Raw genomic sequence first — 10,702 nt, 5'->3', positions numbered from 1 at the left:
TTGACTTACATCAATACTGGAATAACATTAACCCATAATGTTCCTCTCCTATATTGTCATCACTGGGTTTGGCATCTAGGTTTTGCTAGTCTCATAAAGGAGATGTTTAGCATCTCCTTGCCAGTAGAAATTGTATATCATCCTTGGAACTTTTTTTCACAGATCTCCAGTGAATCCCTGTGAGCCTGGGGCTGTCCTTGATGGACTATTTTTGAAAACTGAATCAAATTATTTAATGTTTATGGGAAAATGCAAACTTCTTGAATGTTTTATTAAGTTATATTTTCTAAGGATTTGTCAATTTCATGTGTTGGTGTTTAGTCGCTCAGCCGTGTCTGACTGGTAATCCTACGGACTGCCACCCACCAGGCTCCTCTGTCTATGGAATTTTCCATACAAGAATACTGGAGTGGTTTGCCATTTCTTTCTCCAGGGAATCTTCTTTACCCAGGGATTGAACCCACGTCTCTCTCTTTTTTATTTGAACCTATGTCTCTTGTGTCTCCTGCATTGGAAGGCAGATTCTTTACCACTAATTTACAAAATTACTGGCTTCCCAGTGACCTAGAAGTTAATATAGATATGATTTATATGTATATATATCTCCCAGATAAAAACTCTTTCTTAGTTCTCCCACCACGTGGCTGTACTTTTCACTACCTCAGTAGTGTCTTTGGTAATAAGAATTTCATCTTTATTCATGTACACCCAAAAAATTTTTAATGTAGATCAAGTCATCTATTATTATTGATGGTTAGTGCTAATTATAGCTGTATAAAATTGTTTTTACAGTGATGAGTGTATAAAGAAATTCTATATTCAAAGGTTTAAATTTTTACCTTTCAGTTAATTAATTTGAGGCATAGTGTTAAATGGTCAAGTTTCATCTTTATTCTGATATACCTAACAAATTTTACTATAAATTAATTTCATCATTATTAATCATTTTGATATTTTTTGTTTTCATTATGATTTTACCCATGGTTTCCAGTTGACCCTTGAACAGCATAGGAGATAAGGGGCACTGACACTTCCCCTGGTAGAAAATCCAGGTGTAACTAACCTGTAGTTGGCCCTCATGTTCTGTGGTTTTGCAGCCAATCATGGATAGCTCAGTAGTCTAGTATTTACTATTGAAAAAAATTAGTGTATAAGTAGACCTGTTCAGTTCAAATCCCTGTTGTTCAAGGAACCGCTGTATTTAGCAGTCTATTTCCTTAGTTTTAATATATAAGGATTTCCTGCTCATATTCTTGTTATGAAATTCTAGTTTAAATTTGGCATATTAAATATGATGTATCATTTAAATCCTTTAAACACTTTTGAGACCTAATCTATGGCTTAATCTATGGTCAACATCTGTTATGTGCTTGTCAAGTGTGCAATCTGCTTCTGTTGGGTAAGATGTTCATTATGTATTCACTTTTTCATTAGCTATTCATAACTTCTATATCACTGAAGTGAAGTGAAAGTCGCTCAGTCATGTCTGACTTTTTCCGACCCCATGGACTATAGAGTCCATGGAATTCTCCAGGCCAGAATACTGAAGTGGATAGCTTTTCCCTCCTCAAGGGGATCCCAACCCAGAGATCCAACCCATCTCTCCCACATTGCAGGAAGATCTTTTCCAGCTGAACCACAAGGGAAGCCCTTTACTAATCTATATCATTACTAATCAATTTATAAGATAAGTTTTAAAATCTTCACAAATGATATGAAGATATTTCTTCCTGGGGAGCATCCACTCACTGCTGCTGTTGAAAATTCAGCCTTTGACCTGCCATTCATTTGAAAGTGTTTAATCTGTTTATCTTAATCTACTTGCCCTTAAATTTTCTGCCATTTCTTTTGATTTCTAAGTATTAATTTCTTTTTTTGTATTCTGGTTGAGATTTATTTATCTTTTTCTAACCTCTAACTGCATTTTTGTCATCAGCTTAAAAAATAACCTCAGCTAGTATGTCATTATATATTACTTTTTTCCCTTTTCATTCTTGATTTTCTTCTAATTCAACATATGTTCTATGTTGAATTCTACTATTCAACATAGTAGACTTCTATCTTTCTGCTTCCTACTGAGGTGAATGTTTTTGTGTCCCAGAAGCTTCCATGCCTGCAGAAAAAGCCCCGTGACTTGATTTTGTCCTAATTCTACTATTTTCTATATTTTTATCTTTATGCCTGTCTGTGCTCCATTCTGGACAATTCTTTCTGAGCTCTTTCAGGTTTGTTATTCTCTTCCCATCTTTGTCTAATCAGTTATTAACTTTATTCACTGTGACTTTGATTTTGTTTTTTTCATATTTTTTGCTTTTAGAAGTTGTATTTAGCTCTTTTTCAGATGTTGTGTCATTTTTTTAAGATTAATGTTCCCTGGAGTGTGTTTAAAGCTAGTTTTTATTTCAGCCAATTGTTTTGCAATCTGTATTTTATTTTGCTAATAACATTATCCCAATAATTAAAGTTTGTTTCTCTATTCTTATTATCTATTGTTTCTTAGTCATGGTATCCTGAATTTGTTTGCTTGTTCATCTTTTTATATTTGAATATATACGTATTACATTTGAAAAACAATATTTAGGTGTAATTCAAACACTGAAATTAAGTGAATTTCCTCTACATTTGTATTTGATTTTGCCAGGGACTTTGGGAAAAAGTCTGTAACCACATTAATGGAAGGAAGTTCAAGGTATGAGAGGGTGTGAAAATCTAGATGATACCATCTTTCATGCTATTACATGCAAGGAATAGCCCATTAACTCTTTTTTGTTACTTTGAGTGTGTAGACTTTTAATTCCCAGCTTATCATGGTGGGGGGCCTGATTAGACCTGCTTATGAGGATCTTGGTCTTTAATTTTTTCACCCCTCACATTATATGCTCGTTAACACAGACGTTTGAAAAATGTTTGAAGTCCAAATTTTGTGGGTTCAGAAAATTTACACAGAACGATAATAATTATCTAACTGGACACTTCTTGTTCTTTCAGTTGTGGCCTGAGTCACATCTGCATTCTCAGTTCTTCAAGGCTTTTCAGGTTTTTAGAAATTTTAAACAGGCTTGTTTTGGTAGTTTTTGGAGGAAAGATTGGCATAAAATGCTAGTCATTGTGAATGAAATCCCCTACGAACATCTTCATTCAGATGATTATATATATTTGACTCCCATTTCTTTGCATGTTATTCTTTATCTTTCCTTTTTCTAAAAAAAATTACATTAAAGTTTTTTAAAATAAAATGAAGTGCTGAAAAAATGTAAGTAACAATGGCTTTCAATTACCCAAATGCTAAGGCACTAATAAAGCTGTTATTCTATTTTTACTATTCCCCTCCTGTTTTCTGCATATTACTTTTTAGATGCATAAAGAAATTTCATGAGGTTGCAAGCACAAACCATGCATTAGAGAAAGGATTAAGTTCTTTGCAGCTCTGAGAATAAGTAATAACCTTCAGGTATTTATATATGCAGAGAGGATCTGCAACTTTCATAAGATTTTCAAGTGGCCTTAAAACAATCCACAAAAGGTTAAGAATTGTATTAGAGAGGGAGAGGGTGAGGCTGGGATGATTTGGGAGAACGGCATTGAAACATGTATATTATCATATGTGAAACGAATCACCAGTCCAGGTTTGATGCATGATACAGGATGCTCGGGGCTGGTGCACTGGGATGATCCAGAGGGATGGGATGGGGAGGGAGGGGGAGGGGGGGTTCAAGATGGGGAACACATGTACACCGGGGCGGATTCATGTCAATGTATGGCAAAACCAATACAATATTTTAAAGTAATTCGCCTCCAATTAAAATAAAAAAATAAAAAAACAAACAAAAACAACCCATTCAGTTAAAAAAAATTGTATTAGAATTCAATTCTGACATTTTTGCAAAACTTTAACTATTCTGTAGTGCTTTCTGAGGCAACACAGAATCTTCCAAGTATTTTAAGTGTGTCTACCACTCCCCTGTGTTACTCTCCAGAACTCCGCCATGCCTTTCTCTCAACAATGAGTGTCCACTTCTTCATGTATTACAGGGAGCACAGCAGTGAGGTACTTCCTTCTTAGGAGCTAGCACCCGTGGAGCAGAGATGGGTTTATGTTGATGGGTCTATCATGGATGAATAGGATCTGAGATGTTTTGCCACAGGGCCTAAGGGTTGTCAACAAAATCAAGTCACGGGGCTTTTTCTGCAGGCAGGGAAGCTTCTGGGACACAAAAACATTCACCTCAGTAGGAAGCAGAAAGATAGAAGTCATCCCCAGTGTCATGATGCACTGAGAGTTTGTTGGGGCTCAAGTGACCTGAGACAGAAATGGTCAGTGGCAGAGCATCATTCTTCCCTTTTCTTTCTCTGGCAGTGCCCTCCACCCACCCAGGAACAGAGCTACTCAGTGTGCTTGACAACTTCTAGAAAGATGCGGGAGCAGCAAGGGTCTGGGTGGGGCTCAGGACCAGGGGGTGAAGACATGCAGTCCCACTCCCTGAGGGAGAAGGAGGAAGCAGACAGGTCCCAGCCTTGATGCTTGTGAGGACAGTGTTGAATTGGGTGGGTCTGGGGTTCCGGGACACAGTGCCCATTTCTGCGGCCGGCACTGACTCAGCAGCTGTGCGGGCTATTGCACTGAAGGCTTCGGTTACTGCCTTCCCCCAGGTCCCTGGCAGTTGGTGGGCAAGCCTCTTGGGCAGCTCTGGGTGACGAAACTCATCACAGCAGCAGGAGAATGGGACTGTGAATTCTCGAGCTCCCACCCCCACCCCCTGCCCCCACCTTCCCCTTCCCTTCCTCTCCCAGGGGCTCAAAGTCTGGCAGGAGGAAGTAGGGGCAGCAACCGCTGGGCAGCCTCGCCAGGAAGATGCAGCCGCTCCTGCTCCTGATGGCCTTTCTCCTGTCCCCCAGGGCTCGGGCAGGTGAGTGACCGTTCCCACCCTCAGGGGCCCAGCTCCACCCCACAGACTCTGGAGCCAGACCACCCAGACACTTGCTAGCCCTGTATCACTGCGCAGCTTGCATGAGTCCACAGTTTCTCAGCTTCAGATTCTGAGGGCAGGAATTATATCAGGCCTACCTGGAGAGTCGCTATGAGAGTTAAGTGACGTAGTGTACATAAAGCTCTCAGAACCACCCTAGCACATACTACCTGCTACATAAACATGCTCTCTGAACTCAGTTTGCAGCCCCTGTGTCAGAGCCTAGGGGATCAAGATACTGCGAGAGCGGGCCCATCAGCCCATCTCTAGATCCTTACATTCATGAACTGGACTCACAGGGATCTGGAAAGTTCCCTGAGGAAGAAAGTACCACAGAACTTCAGGGAGAGGCAGTGCCAGAGGGCTCTGGGTTTGCCATCCCCACAGCAGAGAGACCCTCCTGTGAGGGAGGCTGCAGCTGGCCTTTGCTTCTGGGCAGGTGGGAGGGCGCTGAGGCTGGATGGAGAGCCAGCAGCACTTCCTGCAGGACCCTGGAGCCTCCCGTAGTTCTGTGCCCTGAAGATCCCATTCTCACCAACCACCAGCTCACCCTGCCCCTGGAGCATCTCTCCTGCTCCCCAGCTTCCAGTCTTTCTGAAGCCACCAAGCTGATGTCCACACACCTGCCAGTACAGAGATAATCCTAGTGCTTCCTTCCAGGGCAGATCATCGGAGGCCGAGAGGCCAGGCCCCATTCCCGCCCCTACATGGCATATATTCAGATCCGAAATCCAGTAGGTCTGAAAGCTTGTGGGGGGTTCCTGGTGCGTGAAGACTTTGTGATGACAGCAGCTCACTGCTTGGGAAGGTGGGTACTTGAGGGAATTCTGGGCCCCCACAAAGCAGGTCCAAAAGAGTTCATGGGAAAAGTGACTGAAAGCAGGGTTCTAGCCATGAATCGGTGGAAAAAAAAAAAAAAAAGACCGTGTAGAGCTTGGGGGACAAGAAGCAGCCCAGCGTGAATGGGGGAGGACCTGATCAAAAAGAACAAGACGGGGAGATGAAACGTATGCACTGGGGCTCAAATTATGACTTCAAGGTATTTTTGCAATCTCTTGTTGGGCAGGCGAAATTCAAAATCACTCTGTCCTCCACCACCTCCAGCTCAAGGCTGGGGGCACCTAGGGCGTGAAGTTCGGCCCCAGAGCCCTCCTGTCTCTTAGTCCCCTCGGTTGAGGTCTGGCAACCTTGGGCAGTCACTTGACCTGTATTGCAGACCACAGTTCTTGTGGTTCAAACCTTACCTCTAGGCTCTCTTTCCTTTGCAGCCAAATAAATGTCATCCTGGGGGCCCACAACATCAGGACATTGGAAAGCAGCCAGCAGCGCATCCCTGTGCTCAGACCCATCCCCCACCCTGGATACAGTCGGCAGAACAAGAGGAATGACATCATGTTACTTCAGGTACCGATCCTCTGGGCGGCTCGTTCCCAGCCTGGGGGGCTTCCTATGTCCTGGGATCAGGGAGGCGGGGAAGCCGGGCAGACTCCCAGGGCAGTGGCGGGCACGGGGTGAGCAGAGATTAGACAGTCCCTGAGTGCCTGCACGCTTCTTGTCAGCTGGCGAACAGAGCCCAGCGTAATCGGTTCGTGAGGCCCGTGCCTCTGCCTCGGACTCACGACAGACTGAGACGTGGGACCCGGTGCACTGTGGCCGGCTGGGGCCTGATCGGCCTGGACACGAGAACAGACACGCTCCAGTGCGTGCGGCTGAGGGTGCAGAGGGGTAGGGTGTGCAGTAGACGCTTCATGTTATACAACGGCCGAACACAGATTTGTGTGGGGGACCCGAGACAGAGGAAGTCTGCCTTTCTGGTAAGACCACGGCATCTGCCAACACTGACCGGGGACCCTGGGCAGACAGGGCGGTGGGATGACCACATTCCCATGGCTGCAGTCTGGGGCCTGGATCAGGGGGGTGTGGGGGGGTGCTTTTCCCCATCCATCTGGTCTCTAGGGGAATAGAAGTACCAGACACATAGGATGTTCATGTTCAGTGTTTTCCTGGGGCCGGTGAGGTACCTTGACCTGGGTTGGGCTGGAGAAGCAACCACAGTCAGGGCTGAAGCCCAGTGATGGGAAAATTCAGAAGCTTTTCTTCTGCAGCCCACCACCCCCCCATCTCACACACAGCCAGCACCGGAAGGAGCTCCCTTCAACCCCCGTCTTCTCTGAGGGTTGGGAGAGGGCAACAGGAGTGGGGAGTCTTGGAAAACTGAGTGTCCCTTCCCTCCTCTGCCTGTAGGGGGACTCCGGTGGCCCCCTCGTGTGTAACAATGTGGCCCAGGGCATTGTCTCCTATGGAGACAGGGTGGGGACCCCTCCAGCAGTCTTCACCAGAATTTCCAGCTTCCTGCCCTGGATAAGGAGAACAATGAGACGCTTCAAAGAGTGGAGACCAGAGTGACATCCCACAAGACTGACTCTCCTTCTCTGGGGCACAGTCCAGCTCCAGGGCAGTTCCCAGAGCCTTAATAAAATTTCCTAGTCTGGAGTGGAAATGAGTGATTTATAATGTGTTCATTAAACATGATTCGTGTACAACAAAGTGTGCCAGGACTGAGGGTGAGCTTCGTCAAGAAGATGGGGTCTCTTTCTCAGGACAAATGAATCCCTATTCCCACTGTCCTGGAGTCAGCAGTAGCTTCTTCCCTCCTCCAAGCCATCCATTCCTTCATGTCCCCTCTACCCACAGCCTGGGGATGGATGGAGGGACCTACCTCTTCCCAGAGTAAGGTTTCTTGCTCTCCACACTACCAGAGACGGCCCCTTAGGTGCCTGAGAACCACATGCCATTGGCCTGGGTAGGATGTGAAAAACAAAGGAACAATGGAAATTCTATACGAGGCTCAATTTAAGAATAAATGTGGCAGTGCAAATCACTGGAAAACAGTGAAGTTTTAATATATTGCAATGAAACAGATAGTCATTTGGGGAAAAAAGATAAAATTGGGTCCACATCTTATCATAAACCTAAATAACACTCAAATGAGATCAAAGATCTAAATGAAAATATCAACCATAGGAGAAAGAGAAGAAAGAAAAAAAATTTACTTTCTTAAAAATATCTAACAAACACCCATATCAAAGCTGTGCTATTCACAATGGCCAAGAGATGGGAGCAACCCAAGTGTCTACGGACAGAGTCTTTCTCCTAAACCCTTTCCCACATCAACCCACTGCGTTGTAGACCAATGCTCTCATTTTCTCATGTGATGAGGGTCTCCTTCTGGGTTTGTTCCTCTACAATTACGCAAAACTCCACAAAATATGTTGGCAAAATAACATGACTTTTACTGTAAAGATTAGCTTGTGGCTAGTCCATCAATATTACATTCAAATAATAGATTTCTGAAGTCACATGGTTTAAAATCATGTTTTAGCACTTTAGGGTAACTATAAAGAATCAGCTGGAGGTTCTTCTATATTCATCAAAACGTTAACTGGGTTTCCCTGATGGTCTAGTGGTTAAGAGTCTGCCTGCCAACGCAGGGAACAATGTTTCGATCCCTGGTCTGGGAAGATCCCCCAAGGCGTGGAGCAACTAAGTCTGTGCGCTGCAACCACTGAGCCCGCCTACTTAGAATCCATGCTCTGCAACGAGAGGCCACCACAGTTTCCATAATCTTGAGTAATCACTGAACACACATCAAATCCAACTGATATACAAAAATGCTTTGGTAAATTTGATCATATTTTTATAGATGTATCTCGCCAGAAGGTTATTTGCCTAATATTCAATGTGAGTCATTTATCAACAAAATTTTAACCAGTGATTCATCTTTGAAAGTAACCAGTCATTTTTTTTCCCTTTATTTGCTACCACCCACCCATAGGAATTATGTCTTGCTTGTATGTTCTAGGGGAAAAGAATCTCATTATTAAATGTTTACATTACCAGGTGGAAAGAATACTTGACGGTGGAAGGGAGAGGAGAGAGCAGTGGAAGAGCCCCCATACAGTCCTTCCTAAGCTCTGTGACATTTATTTTGAGCCCCAGAGCACCACCCAAGTCAAGACTCAGTCCCCAGGAAATTCCCAGTGCAGACTCATCTCCTCACCTAAGGATCTTCCAGCTATTGAGCCCCTTCAAGGCAGCTGCCTGCCTTTAGCAGCCCTGCTGGAAAGGTTTCTACAGACCTCACCATGCTCACCTCCAGAGGACAATTCTCTTCTTGACCATTCCAAAAGTCAGGTCCACTACCTCTCACAGCTTAGCACCCTCCCCTAGTAAGTAAATCTCAGCAGCAGAGGTTTGGCATGGGTCCAAAGCTTACTTAAGGAAAATATTCCTTGTTGTGTTCTCCACAGGCACTGAACTCTGATCTCTCAAGTACTAGCCAGCCCTCTCTCAGTCAGACGGTTTTGTTCTTCAAGTCTATTTTCTCCCGGTCCCGCTGACCTCTGGTCCATTCAGCCTGCTGCTCTCGGATCTATCTGATCCCGTGGCTTGGTCTAGGTCTTGGTCCAGGTCATCCCATCTTTTTCTCTGAAATGAAATCTGTCTCCCTGGGGCTTTCTAGTCATCCATACATCTCAGTGAATTATAGTGTTTGACTAACTTGAGTTTCTTCTGGAATCTCTGTGTTACTGTGACTTATCAAGTTATTTAAACTCTGTGAGAGTTCCTTTTTCATCTCTGGATTAAGGAATCCCCAAAGAATTCTGAGGATAAAATGACACAGTACATTACAAATCCCTTCCAAAGTATCTGGTGTGTAAAAAGATTTCAATAAATATTAGTCGGCACTTCTCTTTCTCTTACTTCTCATGTCCCAGCTCTGGAACCACAGGAAGAAATTCACCTCAGGCAGTCTGACAGTCCTTAATTTAGGGGAGCTGTCATGTCTAGTGTCCTGCCAGTGTAACTCTCTTCTCCTGAAAAAACTAACACCTCCAGCTCTTCATCTTTGGGGTCCATTCACCTTAGAGGATCCTCTCTCGTGGAAATTCTCCTCCTAGCTGCTGCTGCTGCTAAGTCGTTTCAGTCGTGTCCGACTTTGTGCGACCCCATAGACTGCAGCCCATCAGGTTCCGCTGTCCCTGGGATTCTCCACGCTGAGCCCTGGAGAAGGGAGGCCTGAGCCATGTGTGGGCTGCAAGTGGAGTCCAAGGTGGAGTCCAAATAGCTCAGAGGAAAGCTGTCTGTCAGAAAAATGTGACAGCACTGCCAAATGCACAGGAAACCAGTTACAGAAATTGTGAAAACTCTCATGGTTCTATGTGACAAGATGCATTGAAATGATAAACACCTGCTTTGGGCTAAAATTATAGTTTATCCTCTTTGATTTTCTATACTTCCACAAACATCATAAATAATATTTTATAGGTACATTAAAGCCCAATGTGTCAACACAGTGGTTTAATAAATTACTACAGCATTTCTGAGCATACTTGTGGTTTGCCAATTGGTGGTGGGGAGGAGAGGTAAACCATCAAAGGTAAGAAGCCATGTATCTCCTTTAAACTGTCATGTCTGGGGCAGAGAGTGAAAATGAGAACATACATGTTCCTCCTTGAGGGTAAGGCCTGAGCCAATACATGTGAAGTATCTTAAACATTATGTCCAGTTTGAGAGAAGATTCCAGAAGTCTTCTCATATCTATATTAAATTATAAAAGAACAAATAAGAGTAATTTAAACTGTTTGTCTGCATGTATTCTAAGTAGAATCATAGCTTGGAACTTGCCCTTAAGGCGGACAACGCTTAAACACCCGTGTGCAGAGAACTGAATG

The 10,702-nt window shown here is 43.9% G+C and overlaps 1 protein-coding gene across 1 annotated transcript; it reads left to right on the top strand.

Annotated features, from left to right (window-relative positions):
* The first annotated feature begins 4,755 nt into the window (after positions 1–4,755).
* Positions 4,756–7,471, top strand: LOC129550133 (cathepsin G-like). The gene is made up of 5 exons (XM_055417610.2): positions 4,756–4,907; positions 5,628–5,775; positions 6,236–6,371; positions 6,527–6,781; positions 7,212–7,471. Exons 1-5 carry the CDS (start codon positions 4,853–4,855, stop codon positions 7,371–7,373), a joined length of 756 nt encoding a protein of 251 aa, XP_055273585.1. The 5' UTR covers positions 4,756–4,852; the 3' UTR covers positions 7,374–7,471.
* The last annotated feature ends 3,231 nt before the right edge of the window (positions 7,472–10,702 follow it).

Source organism: Moschus berezovskii, chromosome 21, assembly GCF_049115385.1.
Source record: "Moschus berezovskii isolate FMDL1 chromosome 21, NW_MosBer_1.0, whole genome shotgun sequence".
Classification (NCBI taxonomy): Eukaryota; Metazoa; Chordata; class Mammalia; order Artiodactyla; family Moschidae; genus Moschus; species Moschus berezovskii.
This window is presented reverse-complemented; position numbering and strand designations above follow the sequence as displayed.